This window comes from Petromyzon marinus (genome assembly GCF_048934315.1).
Source record: "Petromyzon marinus isolate PM22_M1 ecotype Great Lakes invasive population chromosome 76 unlocalized genomic scaffold, UKy_Petmar_22M1.pri1.0 chr76_unloc.2, whole genome shotgun sequence".
NCBI classification, from domain to species: domain Eukaryota; kingdom Metazoa; phylum Chordata; class Hyperoartia; order Petromyzontiformes; family Petromyzontidae; genus Petromyzon; species Petromyzon marinus.
The window spans coordinates 798,505-817,555 of record NW_027422619.1 but is presented as its reverse complement, the minus strand read 5'-3'; the positions used below and the strand labels follow the sequence as shown (position 1 = coordinate 817,555).

Below are 19,051 nucleotides of genomic sequence, written 5' to 3'. Positions count from 1 at the left end.
CGGTTGTTGTTGTTGTGTCACTGTGTGTGTTACTGCACAGACTGTAACAACTACAGGGGCATCTCACTCCTCAGTGTTCCGGGAAAGGTCCTGGCAAGGATTATTCAACATCGCCTTGCCAGGCACGCTGAGGAGAGGCTTGCGGAGCCCCAAATGCGGTTTCAGGAAAGGGCAGTCCTGCACCGATGCCATATTTTCTGTCCGTCTGCTACAGCTGAGGTGTAGGGTATTCCAACAAGACCTACGTCTTTGCTTTGACGTCACCGCCACTTAGTGGCGAATGGCGGTTGTTGTTGTTGTGTGACTGTGTGTGTGTGTGACTGTGTGACTATGCGTGTGTGTGACTGCGTGACTGTGTGTGTGTGTGTGACTGTGTGTGTGTGTGTGTGACTGTGTGTGTGTGTGTGACTGTGTGTGTGTGTGACTGTGTGACTGTGTGTGTGTGTGACTGTGCGTGTCAGGCTGTACAGTCAACCCACGCGTCTCGACCGCTCCACCCCGGCGCTGGAGTGGAGCCGTCGGTCCCTGCAGTGGCCCAGAGCCACCACGGAGGCGGCCACCCACAGCACTCGGCATCAACTCCACCATCACCACCTCCACCATCACCACCTCCACCACCTCCACCACCACCACCACCAGGGTGACTGGCCCGGGGTGACTGGGGGGTGACTGGCTGCAGGGTGCCTAGCGGGTGACTACAGAGTGACTAGCGGGTGACTGGCTGCAGGGTGACTGACTGCAGGGTGACTAGCGGGTGACTATAGAGTGACTAGTGGGTGACTACATAGTGACTACAGAGTGACTATAGGGTGACTACAGAGTGACTAGATGGTGACTATAGGGTGACTACAGAGTGACTAGCGGGTGACTACAGAGTGACTAGCGGGTGACTACAGAGTGACTAGCGGGTGACTAGAGAGTGACTAGCGGGTGACTACAGAGTGACTACAGAGTGACTAGCGGGTGACTACAGAGTGACTAGCGGGTGACTACAGAGTGACTAGCGGGTGACTACAGAGTGACTAGTGGGTGACTACAGAGTGACTATAGGGTGACTACAGAGTGACTAGAGGTTTAACTTGGACCCCCCCCTTCCTCTCTCCCCCCCCAGCGCCCTCCGCCTTGAGGGCTGGGAGCTCCGTGTCTCTGACCAGCAGCAGCAGCAGCAACAACACAGAGAGCACCTACAGCTGTAGCTGTGGTGGTGGTGGTGGTTGTGGTGGTGGTGGTGGTGGCGGTGGTGGTGGTGGTGGTGGTGGCAACAATTCACGGCCGACCCACCAACCCCTCCTGCTCGTGCAGGGCAGCTGCCTGCACGGTGAGACTACGGGACAGGGAGAGACGGTGGTGGTGGTGGTGGTGATGGTGATGGTGGTGATGGTGGTAATGGTGGTGGCGACGGTGGTGGTGGTTGTTGTGGTGGTGGCGGCAGTGGTGGTGGTAATGGTGGTGGTGGTGATGGTGGTGGTGATGGTAATGGTGGTGGTGATGATGGTGGTGGTGATGGTGGTGGTGGTGGGGGTGATGGTGGTGGCGATGGTGGTGGTGGTGGTGGCGGCGGTGATGATGGCGGTGGTGGTGGTGATGATGGTGGCGACGATGGTGGTGATGGCGGTGGTGGTGGTGGTGGTGGGGGTGGTGGTGGTGGTGGTAATGGCGGTGGTGGTGGTGGCGGCGGTGGTGGTGGTGGTGGTGGTGATGATGGTGGCGACGATGGTGGTGGTACAGTTCGTGGGGTAGTGGTCTTTGGGGGGGGGGGGGGGGGGGGGTGATGTAGCGTCGTCAACGCGATCCTCACTCCGCCTGCGTCCGCTTGGCCGCAGTTGACGTCCAGGGGTCTGTAGGGGGCCCCCCACCCCCCCCCCCCCCCCCCCAACCTGTGCAAGGGGGGCAGGCGACAGGGAACCATTTAACAACGGTGATCGGCTGAACGAACGCAAATGTCGCCCGTTACATTCGTGTAAAACGTTTGAATTAGCTCGCCCTCCGCCCCGCCGCTATAACGGCGATTAGGTCGGGACTGCCAGTTGATTTCTCGGGCCTGCTCCGGCCCCGCGGGCCCGGACCAGGCCCGGACCTGGGATGAGAGAGGGAGGGAGCCGGGGTAGGGGGTAGGGGGGGTGACAGGGAGGGTGACAGGGGGGGGTGACATGGGGGGGTGACAGGGAGGGTGACAGGGGGTGACATTGTGCGTGTGAGTGTACAACACTCGGGTCTGGAGGGACTCCGATGGCGTCTAGCTCAACAGCCTGACTCTCTCCAAATCGTTCTCCAAGTTGACATTTGTTGTTGAATGTCAACCCCGGGCTGAAAATCGTGGCTCCGCCCCTGGTCATACACACACGTCATACACACACGTCATACACACACACGTCATACACACACGTCATACACACGTCATACACACACGTCATACACACACGTCATACACACACGTCATACACACACGTCATACACACACGTCATACACACACACGTCATACACACACGTCATACACACACGTCATACACACTTCATACACACACACGTCATACACACACGTCATACACACACACGTCATACACACACGTCATACACATGTCATACACACTTCATACACACACACGTCATACACACACGTCATACACACTTCATACACACACGTCATACACACACGTCATTCACACGTCATACACACACGTTATACACACGTCATACACACACGTCCTACACACTTCATACACACACACACGTCATACACACACGTCATACACACACACACACACGTCATAAACACACGTTATACACACACATGTGTCTCCCCGTGTCTCTCTCTCCCCGTGTCTCTCTCTCCCCGTGTCTCTCTCCCCCCGTGTCTCTCTCCCCCCGTGTCTCTCTCCCCCCGTGTCTCTCTCCCCCCGTGTCTCTCTCCCCCGTGTCTCTCTCCCCCCGTGTCTCTCTCCCCCGTGTCTCTCCCCGTGTGTCTCTCTCTCCCCGTGTCTCTCTCCCCCCGTGTCTCTCTCCCCCCGTGTCTCTCTCTCCCCGTGTCTCTCTCCCCGTGCCTCTCCCCGTGTCTCTCTCCCCGTGTCTCTCTCCCCGTGTCTCTCTCTCCCCGTGTCTCTCTCCCCCCGTGTCTCTCTCCCCCCGTGTCTCTCTCCCCCCGTGTCTCTCTCCCCCCGTGTCTCTCTCCCCCCGTGTCTCTCTACCCCCGTGTCTCTCTCCCCCCGTGTCTCTCTCCCCCGTGTCTCTCTCCCCGTCTCTCTTTCCCCCCGTGTCTCTCTCCCCGTGTCTCTCTTCGCCCGTGTCTCTCTCCCCCCGTGTCTATCTCCCCGTGTCTCTCCCCGTGTGTTTCTCTCTCCCCCCGTGTCTCTCTCCCCCCGTGTCTCTCTCCCCCCGTGTCTCTCTCCCCCCGTGTCTCTCTCCCCCCGTGTCTCTCTCCCCCCGTGTCTCTCTCCCCCCGTGTCTCTCTCCCCCCGTGTCTATCTCCCCGTATCTCTCACCGTGTGTCTCTCTCCCCGTGTCTCTCTCCCCCCGTGTCTCTCTCCCCCCGTGTCTCTCTCCCCCCGTGTCTCTCTCCTCCCGTGTCTCTCTCCCCCCGTGTCTCTCTCCCCCCGTGTCTCTCTCCCCCCGTGTCTCTCTCCCCGTATCTCTCCCCGTGTGTCTCTCTCTCCCCGTGTCTCTCTCTCCCCGTGTCTCTCTCTCCCCGTGTCTCTCTCCCCGTGTCTCTCTCTCCGTGTCTCTCTCCCCGTGCCTCTCCCCGTGCCTCTCCCCGTGTCTCCCTCCCCGTGTCTCTCTCTCCCCGTGTCTCTCTCTCCCTGTGTCTCTCTCCCCGTGTCTCTTCCCCCGTGTCTCTCCCCCCGTGTCTCTCCCCCCGTGTCTCTCTCCCCCGTGTCTCACTCCGTGTCTCACTCCGTGTCTCACCCCCCGTATCTCTCTCCCCGTGTCTCTCTCTCCCCGTGTCTCTCTCTCCCCGTGTCTCTCTCCCCCCGTGTCTCTCTCCCCCCGTGTCTCTCTCTCACCCCGTGTCTCTCTCCCCCCGTGTCTCTCTCCCCCCGTGTCTCTCTCCCCGTGTCTCTCCCCCCGTGTCTCTCTTCCCCCGTGTCTCTCTCCCCCCGTGTCTCTCTCCCCGTGTCTCTCCCCGTGTGTCTCTCTCTCCCCGTGTCTCTCTCTCCCCGTGTCTCTCTCTCCCCGTGTCTCTCTCGCCCCGTGTCTCTCTCCCCCCGTGTCTCTCTCCCCCCGTGTCTGTCTCACCCCATGTCTCTCTCCCCCCGTGTCTCACCCCGTGTCTCACCCCATGTCTCACCCCGTGTCTCTCTCTCCCCGTGTCTCTCTCTCTCCCCGTGTCTCTCCCTCCCCGTGTCTCTCTCTCCCCGTGTCTCTCTCTCCCCGTGTCTCTCTCTCTCCCCGTGTCTCTCCCTCCCCGTGTCTCTCTCTTCCCGTGTCTCTCTCACCACGTGTTTCTCTCTCCCCGTGTCTCTCTCTCTCCCCGTGTCTCTCTCCCCGTGTCTCTATCCCCGTGTGTCTCTCTCCCCGTGTCTCTCCGTGTCTCTCGCCGTGTCTCTCTCCCCCCGTGTCTCTCTCTCCACCCGTGTCTCTCTCCACCCGTGTCTCTCTCCCCCCGTGTCTCTCTCCCCGTGTCTCTCTCCCCCCGTGTCTCTCTCCCCGTATCTCTCTCCCCGTGTCTGTCTCACCCCGTGTCTCTCCCCGTGTCTCTCTCTCCCCGTGTCTCTCCCCCCGTGTCTCTCTCTCACCCCGTGTCTCTCTCTCCCCCGTGTCTCTCTCCTCCCGTGTCTCTCTCCTCCCGTGTCTCTCTCCACCCGTATCTCTCTCCCCGTGTCACTCCCCGTGTCTCTCTCCCCGTGTCTCTCCCCGTGTCTCTCTCTCCCCGTGTCTCTCTCTCCCTGTGTCTCTCTCTCCGTGTCTCTCTCCCCGTGTCTCTCTCCCCGTGCCTCTCCCTGTGTCTCTCTCCCCGTGTCTCTCTCTCCCCGTGTCTCTCTCTCCCGGTGTCTCTCTCCCCGTGTCTCTCTCCCCGTGTCTCTTCCCCCGTGTCGCTCCCCCCGTGTCTCTCCCCCCGTGTCTCTCTCCCCCGTGTCTCACTCCGTATCTCACTCCGTGTCTCACCCCGTGTCTCTCTCCCCGTGTCTCTCTCTCCCCGTGTCTCTCTCTCCCCGTGTCTCTCTCTCCCCGTGTCTCTCTCCCCCCGTGTCTCTCTCCCCCCGTGTCTCTCTCTCACCCCGTGTCTCTCTCCCCCCGTGTCTTTCTCCCCCCGTGTCTCTCTCCCCGTGTCTCTCCCCCCGTGTCTCTCTTCCCCCGTGTCTCTCTCCCCCCGTGTCTCTCTCCCCGTGTCTCTCCCCGTGTGTCTCTCTCTCCCCGTGTCTCTCTCTCCCCGTGTCTCTCTCGCCCCGTGTCTCTCTCCCCCCGTGTCTCTCTCCCCCCGTGTCTGTCTCACCCCATGTCTATCTCCCCCCGTGTCTCACCCCGTGTCTCACCCCGTGTCTCACCCCGTGTCTCTCTCTCCCCGTGTCTCTCTCTCTCCCCGTGTCTCTCCCTCCCCGTGTCTCTCTCTCCCCGTGTTTCTCTCTCCCCGTGTCTCTCTCTCTCCCCGTGTCTCTCCCTCCCCGTGTCTCTCTCTTCCCGTGTCTCTCTCACCCCGTGTCTCGCTCTCCCCGTGTCTCTCTCCCCGTGTCTCTCTCCCCGTGTCTCTATCCCCGTGTGTCTCTCTCCCCGTGTCTCTCCGTGTCTCTCTCCCCGTGTCTCTCTCCCCCCGTGTCTCTCTCTCCACCCGTGTCTCTCTCCACCCGTGTCTCTCTCCCCCCGTGTCTCTCTCTCCGTGTCTCTCTCCCCGTGTCTCTCTCCCCGTGTCTCTCTCCCCCCGTGTCTCTCTCCCCGTATCTCTCTCCCCGTGTCTGTCTCACCCCGTGTCTCTCCCCGTGTCTCTCTCTCCCCGTGTCTCTCCACCCGTGTCTCTCTCCCCGTGTCACTCCCCGTGTCTCTCTCCCCGTGTCTCTCCCCCCGTGTCTCGCTCTCACCCCGTGTCTCTCTCTCCCCCGTGTCTCTCTCCTCCCGTGTCTCTCTCCACCCGTGTCTCTCTCCTCCCGTGTCTCTCTCCACCCGTGTCTCTCTCTCCCCGTGTCTCTCTCCACCCGTGTCTCTCTCTCTCCGTGTCTCTTTCCGTGTCTCACCCCGTGTCTCTCACCCCGTGTCTCACCCCGTGTGTCTGTCCCCGTGTCTCTCTCTCTCTCCCCGTGTCTCTCCCTCCCCGTGTCTCTCTCTCCCCGTGTCTCTCTCTCCCCGTGTCTCTCTCTCTCTCCCCGTGTCTCTCCCTCCCCGTGTCTCTCTCTTCCCGTGTCTCTCTCACCCCGTGTCTCTCCCCGTGTCTCTCTCTCTCCCCGTGTCTCTCTCCCCGTGTCTCTATCCCCGTGTGTCTCTCTCCCTGTGTCTCTCCGTGTCTCTCTCGCCGTGTCTCTCTCCCCCCGTGTCTCTCTCTCCACCCGTGTCTCTCTCCACCCGTGTCTCTCTCCCCCCGTGTCTCTCTCTCCGTGTCTCTCTCTCCCCGTGTCTCTCTCCCCGTGTCTCTCTCCCCGTGTCTCTCTCCCCCCGTGTCTCTCTCCCCGTATCTCTCTCCCCGTGTCTGTCTCACCCCGTGTCTCTCCCCGTGTCTCTCTCTCCCCGTGTCTCTCCCCCCGTGTCTCTCTCTCACCCCTTGTCTCTCTCTCCCCCGTGTCTCTCTCCTCCCGTGTCTCTCTCCACCCGTGTCTCTCTCCTCCCGTGTCTCTCTCTCACCCCGTGTCTCTCTCTCCCCCGTGTCTCTCTCCTCCCGTGTCTCTCTCCTCCCGTGTCTCTCTCCTCCCGTGCCTCTCACCCCGTGTCTCACCCCGTGTCTCTGTCCCCGTGTCTCTCTCCCCGTGTCTCTGTCCCACCAGCCGCGTCCCGTCTGCTGAGTCTGTCTGTGGACAGCGAGCCGAGTTTGTCTGTGGACAGCGAGCCGAGTTTGTCTGTGGACAGCGAGCCGAGTTTGTCTGTGGACAGCGAGCCGAGTTTGTCTGTGGACAGCGAGCTGAGTTTGTCTCAGCTGTCCGAAGACTGCTCCCAGCGCTACCGCCTCCAGGACATCACGGACGTGGAGGTGATGGCGCGCATACAGGAGGAGAGTACGTGGCACGCACACACACACACGTACACACACACAACAACAACAACAACCGCCATTCGCCACGACGCTTGTGCCAGGCTATGTGCACCGTGAGGCCACGTGAAGTGTCGAACGCCCGCTGGCAGGAGGTCACTGGGCAGACCCAGGTGCCACGGGTCGACTGACTGAGATGACTGGCTGATGCACCACCTGTGCCCCCTACTGTGCCAACCTGCTGTGCTTTAGCCACCCGGCGCTCCGCTCGTTGTTGTGAGCGTCGCTCCTCCGCCCTCCGTTGTTGTTGGAGGGCGACTGCCTCCAACTGCCCAGTAGCATCCTTCACGAGCCTCCTCCACAGAGGCCGATCTTGACACCGCTGGTACCAGTCATCGGCAAGTCCACTCAGCTCCACGTCCTCCTGTACCACATCACTCCATCTCTTCTCTAGCCCGTGCCGCGCCCGCTTAGCCCCCTCAATCCGGCCAAACAAAAGCTGTTTCGGCATGCGGTGGCTGGGCATGCGGGCTACATGACCCAGCCATCGCAGCCTTGCCTGCCGGAGGAGCTCACCGATGGGACCCTGCCCAGATCTTTCAAGGATTTGTGAGCTCCTCACACAATCCAGTCTGGTTAAACCCAGGATGGATCGTAGGCAGGCCAGCCTAAATGTTTCTAACCGGCGAAGATGTTCCATTAGGGGGGTCCACGTTTCGCAAGCGTAGAGAAGGGAGGGAATGACCGTGGCCGAGAAGACCTGAAGCTTAGTGCGGAGCGACAGACCAGGTAGCTTCCACACAGCGTTACGCAACCGATGAAAAGATATTGCCGCTCGACTGATTCGGAGTGAGACCTCTGCTGTTAAACTGGAGCCAGTCATAAGCACACTGCCCAGGTATGGGAAACTCTCCACTCTCTCCACAACTGCCCCATCACCGATTGGGAGTTGTGGGGGTGGAGTGTCCGATGGTACAAAATACCCAGGCAGGTGCTTAGTTTTGGTGGGGCTGATGGTAAGGCCCCACCTCTTAGTGGCACGCTCCAGTCTCAGCAGCAGCGTCTCCAACTCCTCCTCTGACTGAGCAGCTATTACCAAATCATCAGCATACATAACGTGGTTGAGCAATAGGGAGCCATCCGTTGACCGCACCCAGGCATCGATCAGCCTCCCATTATATCTGTACCATATGGAGATTCCCCCGGTACAGCTATTGAAGGCTTCACAAACTACGTGGTCGAAATAGATGTTAAATAATGTGGGAGCCAGAGGACATCCCTGTCGCACCCCATGGTGTACAGGGAATGGCTCTGACTCCCGGGCCACGTAGTTTTACCCGGGCCCGCTCACCATCATGAAGGTCCTTAATGATCGTGAGCAGAGGGTCAGGTACTCCAAAAGCACGAAGAACAACCCAGATACCAGGCCTACTGATGGTATCATCGGCCTTGACCAGGTCAATAAAGCAGAGATGTAGGTCTTGTTGGAATTCCCTACACCTCTGCTGTGGCAGACGGACAGAAAATATGGCATCTGTGCAGGACCGCCTTTTCCTGAAACCGCATTGGGGCTCCGCAAGCCTCTCCTCAGCGTGCCTGGCAAGGCGATGTTGAATAATCCTTGCCAGGACCTTTCCCGGCACACTGAGGAGTGAGATGCCCCTGTAGTTGTTACAGTCTGTGCGGTCCCCCTTCTTAAAAAGGGGGACCACCGGGGCATCCTTCCAATCCTGCGGAACCCGTCCAGTGGTCCAAACTGTTGTTATGATGTCATATAGGGCAGTCTGTGCACAAATGCCACCCTCAGCATTTCGCTTGGGAGATCATCTCTGCCCGCTGCCTTTCCTGGTCTCAGACTCCGGATCGCCTTCAGTACTTCCTCAACAGATGGCACCTCAGCCAGACACTCACAGGGGGTGACTTCTTCCAATATTTGAGGCACCGCAGCCTCAGCAAGGTCATCTTCACTTTGTGCCATTATGTTTTCCTGGCTGAGGGATTTTCCCTCCCCCAGGACCTCACAGAAATGCTCAGCAAATCTGCAAACCTGTTCCTGGGGGTCGGAGATTGGATCACCGTTTATTCCCCTAATGATGGTAATAGGTGTGGCGCTGCAGGTTACTTTTTTGATGGAGTTATTTAGAGATTTGTGATCACGGGCCACTGAGGCAGACTCCATCTCCTCAACAACCTGCAACCACGACCCATCCTTGCAGTGCCTCACGGCTCCCCCAACCTCCGAGCGAAGGCTGCGGTAAGCCTCCTCATTCTCTAACGTGGGATTCTGTAGCCGATGACAGTGGGCCTGTCGCTTTTTCTCAACCATCCTGAACACCTCCTTTGTCAGCCAGGGTCTCTGGGGAGGTCTGGACCGCGTACCCAAAGCAGCCATTGCAGCTGCATGAGTCACAGTCCTAAACCTCGCCCATTTATCCTCGACATCAGGAGGAGTCGGGGAAGATGCCAATCCCAGCCGCAAGCGATGATGAAATTCTCGCTTGCAACTTTCATCAGATAACTGAGACCAAGCCACTTTAGATTTGAATGGAGTCCTGGGTGTACACCCACCACAGGAGTGGAAGAATGGCAGTCGCATCTTACAGATGACTAGTCGATGGTCAGAGGGCAGATCAGCTCCACGGTAGATCCTAGTGTCAAGGACATGGGCTCGCATCCGCTGGTCTGTCACTATGTAGTCCAGAAGATGTTCTTGTTTGAACCCGGCATCCATCCATGATGTTGTGTGGATGCGCCGATGCCGGAACAGCGTGTTGGTAATTACAAGCCCATGGGCTGCACAAAAATCTAGCAGCCTCCTACCGTTGTTATTGGGCTGATCTGGCCCATGCCGTCCAATCACTCCAGACCAGGTGCCAGCATCATGACCAACTCGGGCATTGAAGTCACCTAACATGATGACTCTATCCCGAGGGGCCACTTTAGCCAGCACCTGTGACAGGAGGTCATAGAAGGCATCTGACTCATCGGCTTTGCCTGCATCCCTCCACGGATGTTCATCTTCGGTGGGGGAATAAGTAACCACGACCACCATTCCTCGCCTCCGGTTGATGGTAAGGCGAGCCCAAAGTAGCCTGGGGCTTACAGCTTCCCACACCTCACCGCCATGCTCCCACGCCCCCTTCATTCTTTTGTTCAAAAGAAGAGCCACACCCTGTTGTTTGGCAGTCTGCTGCCCCGAGTAGAGGACTGTCCACCCCTCATGGTGGCAGGAGCCAGAACCGGTCCACCGGACCTCCTGAATGCCACATAGATCCAGGCGGTACCGGTCCAGCTCCTGACAGAGGAGTGGCAGCCTCTCCTCCACAGTGAGCGTTTGAACATTCCACGTGGCCACACGAAGTAGTTTTTCGTTGTTTCTGGAGGAGCCCCGAGGGTAGAGATTCATTCTCCTGGCTCCGACAATTGGGGTTTGGCCAGGAGACGTCATAGACGCCTGGCCCCCCGGGGCCTCCGGCACAAGCTTATTAGTTATATACTTAATTCGCGGTTTAGTGGTAATTAATTGAAGGTGGAGGGGTTACCAGCCCCTCGCACCCGTCCAGAGCCCGCATTTAGCCCCTGTGGTGGACACATATGCCATGAGGGGAGGAGCCAATCGAAAATATACACGCACACACACGCACGCACACACATACACACAGACACACACGCACATACACACGCACACGTACACACACACACGTATACACGCACACGCACGCACCTACCCACCCACTCACCCACCCACTCACCCACTCACCCACCCACTCACCCACCCACTCACCCACCCACTCACCCACCCACTCACCCACCCACTCACCCACCCACTCACTCACCCACTCATTCACTCACCCACCCACCCACTCACTCACCCACCCACTCACCCACCCACCCTCTCACCCACTCACTCACCCACTCACTCACTCATCCACCCACCCACCCTCTCACCTACCCACCCACCCACCCACTCACTCATTCACTCACCCACCCACCCACTCACTCACCCACCCACTCACCCACCCACCCTCTCACCCACTCACTCACCCACTCACTCACTCATCCACCCACCCACCCTCTCACCCACCCACCCACCCACCCACTCACTCACCCACTCACCCACCCACCCACCCACTCACTCACCCACTCACCCACTCACCCACTCACCACTCACCCACCCACTCACCCACCCACCCACTCACTCACCCAGCCACACACTCAACCACCCACTCACCCACCCACTCACCCACTCACTCACCCACTCACCCACTCACTCACCCCCCCTCTCGCCCATCCACCCACTCACCCACCCACTCACTCACCCACTCACTCACTCACTTACTCACTCACCCACTCACTCACCCCCTCACTCACCCACCCACTCACCCACCCACTCACCCACCCACTCACCCACCCACTCATCACCCACTCACCCACTCACTCACCCACCCACTCACTCACCCACTCACCCACCCACCCACTCACCCACCCACTCAACCACCCACTCACCCACCCACTCACCCACTCACCCACCCACTCACCACTCACCCACTCACCTACTCACTCACCCACTCACCCACCCACTCACCCACCCACTCACCCACCCACTCACCCACTCACCCACCCACTCACCACTCACCCACTCACCCACCCACTCACCCACTCACCCACTCACCCACCCACTCACCCACTCACCCACTCACCCACCCACTCACCCACCCACTCACCCACACACCCACCCACTCACCCACCCACTCAACCACCCACTCACCCACCCACTCACCCACTCACCCACTCACTCACCCACTCACCCACTCACCCACCCACTCACCCACCCACTCACCCACCCACTCACCCACCCCCTCAACCACCCACTCACCCACCCACTCACCCACCCACTCACCCACTCACTCACCCACTCACCCACCCATTCACTCACCCACTCACTCACCCACTCACCCACCCACTCACCCACCCACTCACCCACCCACTCACCACTCACCCACTCACCCACTCACTCACCCACTCACCCACCCACTCACCCACCCACTCACCCACCCAATCACCCACTCACCCACCCACCCACCCACTCACCCACCCACCCACTCACCACTCACCCACTCACCCACTCACCCACCCACTCACCCACACACTCACCCACTCACCACCCACTCACCCACTCACTCACTCACCCACCCACTCACCCACCCACTCACCACTCACCCACTCACCCACCCACCCACTCACCCACCCACTCAACCACCCACTCACCCACCCACTCACCCACTCACCCACTCACTCACCCACTCACCCACTCACTCACCCACTCACCCACCCACTCACCCACCCACTCACCCACCCACTCACCCACCCACTCAACCACCCACTCACCCACCCACTCACCCACCCACTCACCCACTCACTCACCCACTCACCCACCCACTCACCCACTCACTCACCCACTCACCCACTCACCCACCCATTCATTCACCCACTCACTCACCCACTCACCCACCCACTCACCCACCCACTCACCCACTCACCCACTCGCTCACCCACTCACTCACCCCCCCTCTCGCCCATCCACCCACTCACCCACCCACTCACTCACCCACTCACTCACTCACTTACTCACTCACCCACTCACTCACCCCCTCACTCACTCACCCACTCACCCACCCACTCACCCACCCACTCACCCACCCACTCACCCACTCACCCACCCACCCACCCACTCACCCACCCATTCACTCACCCACTCACTCACCCACTCACCCACCCACTCACCACTCACCCACTCACCACTCACCACTCACCCACCCACTCACCCACTCACCCACCCACTCACCACTCACCCACTCACCCACTCACTCACCCACCCACTCACTCACCCACCCACTCACTCACCCACCCACTCACCCACCCACTCACCCACCCACCCACTCACCCACTCACTCACCCACCCACCCACCCTGCCACCCCCCCAGGCCTCCGTCAGGAAGCGGTGTCCTCGGTGAGGAGGAGGAGGAGGAGCTCCGCCCCTCAGCGCTCCTCCTCCACCCCCTCGCTGCCTGGCTCCTCCCCCTCGCTGCCCGGCTCCTCCTCCTCCCTGCCCGGCTCCACCCCCTCGCTGCCCGGCTCCTCCTCCTCGCTGCCCGGCTCCTCCCCCTCGCTGCCCGGCTCCACCCCCTCGCTGCCCGGCTCCACCCCCTCGCTGCCTGGCTCCACCCCCTCGCTGCCTGGCTCCACCCCCTCGCTGCCCGGCTACCACCAAGACCACCACCAAGACCACCACCACGATCACCACGATCACCACAATCACCACAATCACCACGATCACCACGATCACCACGACGAGGAGGAGGAGGTGGTGGTGGTGGTGGGCGGCTGGACGAGGAGGAGCAGCAGGAACAGGCCACAGGATTGTGGTCACTCTGGGCGTGGGAGCGTCAGGTGAGGTGGGGGGCGAGGTGGGGGGCGAAGTGGGGGGGGTGAGGTGGGGGGGGTGAGGTGGGGGGGTGAGGTGGGGGGGGCGAGGTGGGGGGGGGGGGCGAGGTGGGGGGTGTTGGTGGTGGCCGTGAACGGGAATTGAACTCGGCTCTCTGACGGGTGCAGAGAGCAGAAATTCACTAAACCACTCACACACTGACTCACCACTCACTCACCACTCACTCACCCACTCACTCACCCACTCACTCACTCACTCACTCCACTCACTCACTCACCCACTCACTCACCCACCCACTCACTCACTCACCCACTCACCCACTCACTCACCCACCCACTCACTCACTCACCCACTCAATCACCCACTCACTCACCCACTCACTCACCCACTCACTCACTGACTCACCACTCACTCACTCACCCACTCACTCACCCACTCACCACTCACCCACTCACTCAGTCACTCAGTCACTCACTCACTCACCCACCCACTCACTCACCCACTCACCCACTCACTCACTCACCCACTCACTCACTCACTCACCCACTCACTCACCCACTCTCACTCACCCACTCACTCACTCACCCACCCACTCACTCACCCACTCACTGACTCACTTACCCACTCACTCACACACTCAGTCACCCACTCACTCACTCACTCACCCAGTCACTCACTCACCCACCCACTCACTCACCCATTCACTCACCCACCCACTCACTCACCCACCCACTCACTCACCTCACCCACTCACCCACTCACCCACTCACTCACCCACTCACCACTCACTCACCCACTCACTCACCCACTCACTCACTGACTCACCCACTCACCACTCACTCACTCACCCACTCAGTCACTCACTCACCAAGTCACTCACTCACTCACTCACCCACTCACCCACTCACTCACTCACTCACCCACTCAGTCACTCACTCACCCAGTCACTCACTCACCCACTCACCCAGTCACTCACTCACTCACCCACCCACTCACTCACCCACCTACTCGCTCACCCACCCACTCACTCACTCACCCACTGACTCACCCACTCACTCACTCACCCACTCACTCACCCACTCACTCACCCACTCACTCACTCACTCACCCACTCACTCACCCACTCACTCACCCACTCACTCACTGACTCACTCACTCACACCCACTCACTCACTCACTCACACCCACTCACTCACTCATACATTCACTCACTCACTCATACACTCACTCACTCACCCACCCACTCACTCACCCACTCACTGACGCACCCACTCACTCACTCACTCACCCACTCACTCACTCACCACTCACTCACCCACTCACCCACTCACTGACTCACTCACTCATACACTCACTCACCCACCCACTCACTCACCCACTCACTGACTCACCCACTCACTCACTCACCCACTCACTCATTCACCCACTCACTCACCCACTCACTCACCCACTCACTCACTCACCCACCCACCCATTCACTCACCCACCTACCCACCCACCCACCCACTCACTCACCCACTCACTCACTCACCCACCCACCCACTCACTCACCCACTCACTCACCCACCCACCCACCCACTCACTCACTCACCCACTCACTCATTCACCCACTCACTCACCCACTCACTCACTCACCCACCCACCCACTCACTCACTCACCCACCCACCCACCCACTCACTCACTCACCCACCTACCCACCCACCCACTCACTCACTCACTCACCCACCTACCCACCCACCCACCCACTCACTCACTCACCCACCCACCCACCCACTCACTCACCCACCTACCCACCTACCCACCCACCCACCCACCCTTGCCCCTGCTGCTGTTCGAGGCTACCTGGGGAGCTGCAGCTGCTGTGCCTGTGTGTGTGTGCTGAGCGTCGCAGGATTGGTGACGGGTCCACGACTCGCTCTCTCAGCGGAGACCTGCCTGGACTGACCCGGCACAACCAGCACACGGCCACGGGTCACCAGAGACCCATAGACACCCATAGAGACCCATAGACACCCATAGAGACACATAGAGATACATAGACACCCATAGACACCCATAGAGACCCATAGAGATACATAGAGATACATAGAGACCCCATAGACACTCATAGAGACCCATAGACACCCATAGAGACCCATAGACACCCATAGAGACCCATAGAGATACATAGAGATACATAGAGACCCATAGACACTCATAGAGACCCATAGACACCTATAGAGACCCATAGACACTCATAGAGACACATAGACACCCATAGACACTCATAGAGACCCATAGAGACCTATAGAGACCCACAGACACCCATAGAGACCCATAGACACCTATAGACACCCATAGACACCCATAGACACCCATAGAGACACATAGACACCCATAGAGACCCATAGAGATACATAGAGACCCACAGACACCCATAGACACCAATAGACACCCATAGAGACACATAGACACCCATAGAGACCCATAGAGATACATAGAGACCCACAGACACCCATAGAGACACATAGACACCCATAGAGACCCATAGAGACACATAGAGACCCATAGACACCCATAGAGACCCATAGACACCCATAGAGATACATAGACACCCATAGAGACACATAGACACCCATAGACACTCATAGAGACCCATAGAGACCTATAGAGACCCACAGACACCCATAGAGACCCATAGACACCTATAGACACCCATAGACACCCATAGAGATACATAGAGACCCATAGACACCCATAGACACCCATAGAGATACATAGAGACCCATAGACACCCATAGAGACCCATAGACACCCATAGAGACCCATAGAGACCCATAGAGACCCATAGAGACCCATAGACACTCATAGAGACCCATAGACACCCATAGAGACCCATAGACACCCATAGAGATACATACAGATACATAGAGACCCATAGACACCCATAGACACCATAGAGACCCATAGACACCCATAGAGACCCATAGAGACCCATAGACACCCATAGAGACCCATAGACACCCACAGACACCCATAGAGATACATAGACACCCATAGAGACCCATAGAGACCCATAGAGATACATAGAGACCCATAGACACCAACAGACACCCATAGAGATACATAGACACCCATAGAGACCCATAGAGATACATAGACACCCATAGAGACCCATAGACACCCATAGAGACCCATAGACACCCATAGACACCCATAGAGATGCACAGAGACCCATAGACACTCATAGAGATACATAGAGATACATAGCGATACATATAGATACATAGACACCCATAGACACCCATAGAGACCCATAGACACTCATAGAGACCCATAGAGACCCATAGACACCCATAGAGATACATAGAGATACATAGACACCCATAGACACCCAGAGACACTCATAGACACCCATAGAGACCCATAGAGACCCATAGACACTCATAGACACCCATAGAGACCCATAGAGACCCATAGACACTCACAGAGACCCATAGACACTCATAGAGACTCATAGACACTCATAGACACATAGACACTCATAGAGACCCATAGACACTCATAGAGACACATAGACACTCACAGAGACCCATAGACACTTATAGAGACTCATAGACACACATAGACCCATAGACACCCATAGAGACCCATAGAGACCAATAGACACCCATAGACACCCATAGAGACCCATAGACACTCATAGACACTCATAGAGACTCATAGACACTCATAGACACATAGACACTCATAGAGACCCATAGACACCCATACAGACCCATAGACACTCATAGACACCCATACAGACACATAGACACTCATCGAGACCCATAGACACCCATAGACACTCATAGACACCCATAGAGACCCATAGACACCCATAGATACACATAGAGACCCATAGATACCCATAGAGACCCATAGATACCCATAGACACCCATAGACACCCATAGAGATACATAGACACTCATAGACACTCACAGAGACCCATAGACGCTCATAGAGACTCATAGACACTCAGACACATAGACACTCATAGAGACCCATAGACACCCATACAGACCCATAGACACTCATAGACACCCATACAGACCCATAGACACTCATAAAGACCCATAGACACCCATAGAGACCCATAGACACCCATAGAGATACATAGAGACCCATAGAGATCCATAGACACTCATCGAGACCCATAGACACCCATAGAGACCCATGGACACCCATAGATACAGAGAGACACACAGAGAGACCCACAGAGAGACACCGAGAGAGACACTGAGAGACACAGAGACACAGAGAGAGACACACAGAGAGAGACACCGAGAGAGACACACAGAGAGACACACAGAGAGAGACACCGAGAGAGACACACAGAGAGAGACACAGAGAGACACACAGAGAGAGACACAGAGAGAGACAGAGAGAGAGACACACATAGACACACAGAGAGAGACACCGAGAGAGAGACACAGAGAGAGACACAGAGAGAGACACACAGAGAGAGACACAGAGAGAGACACAGAAAGAGACAGAGAGAGAGACACACAGAGAGACAGAGAGAGACAGAGATACAGAGAGAGAGACACAGAGAGACACACAGAGAGAGACACCGAGAGAGACACACACAGAGACACAGAGAGAGACACACAGAGAGAGACACCGAGAGAGACACACACAGAGACACACAGAGAGACAGAGAGAGACACCGAGAGGGACACACAGAGAGACACACAGAGACACACAGGGAGAGACATAGAGAGAGACACACAGAGAGACACCGAGAGAGACACAGAGAGACACCGAGAGAGACAGAGAGACACAGAGAGAGAGAGACACAGAGAGAGAGAGACACAGAGACACAGAGAGAAAGACACACAGAGAGACACAGAGAGAGACACAGAGACACAGAGAGAGAGACACACAGAGACACACAGAGAGAGACACAGAGAGAGAGACACACAGACACACAGAGAGAGACACAGAGAGACACAGAGAGAGACAGAGAGAGACACAGAGAGAGAGACACAGAGACACAGAGAGACACAGATAGAGACACAGAGAGAGAAACACAGAGACACACAGAGAGAGACACAGAGAGAGACACAGAGAGAGACAGAGAGAGACACAGAGAGAAACACAGAGAGAGACACAGAGAGAGAGACACAGAGAGACACAGAGAGAGAGAGAGACAGAGAGAGACACAGATAGAGAGACACAGAGAGACACAGAGAGAGACACAGAGATACAGAGAGAGAGACACAGAGAGAGAGAGACACAGACAGAGAGACACAGACAGAGAGACACAGAGAGAGAGAGACAGAGAGAGACACAGAGAGAGACAGAGAGAGACACAGAGAGAGACACAGAGACACAGACAGAGAGACACAGAGAGAGACACAGAGAGAGACACAGAGAGAGACACAGAGAGAGACACACACAGAGAGAGACACAGAGAGAGAGAGACACAGAGAGAGACATAGAGAGAGACAGAGAGAGACGGAGAGAGACACAGAGAC

At 57.8% G+C, this 19,051-nt stretch overlaps 1 protein-coding gene across 3 annotated transcripts in view; it reads left to right on the top strand.

Annotated features, from left to right (window-relative positions):
- The window catches only part of LOC116958334 (uncharacterized), a 49,080-nt gene that overhangs the window by 21,782 nt on the left and 8,247 nt on the right, over window positions 1-19,051 (top strand). For all 3 annotated transcript variants that reach the window (XM_076058525.1, XM_076058526.1, XM_076058524.1), the window contains exons 4-8: window positions 462-640; window positions 1,112-1,318; window positions 6,904-7,131; window positions 13,091-13,556; window positions 15,444-15,523. In XM_076058525.1, coding sequence (XP_075914640.1) covers window positions 462-640; window positions 1,112-1,318; window positions 6,904-7,131; window positions 13,091-13,556; window positions 15,444-15,523 — 1,160 coding nt within the window. The remainder of the gene's footprint in view (window positions 1-461; window positions 641-1,111; window positions 1,319-6,903; window positions 7,132-13,090; window positions 13,557-15,443; window positions 15,524-19,051) is intronic.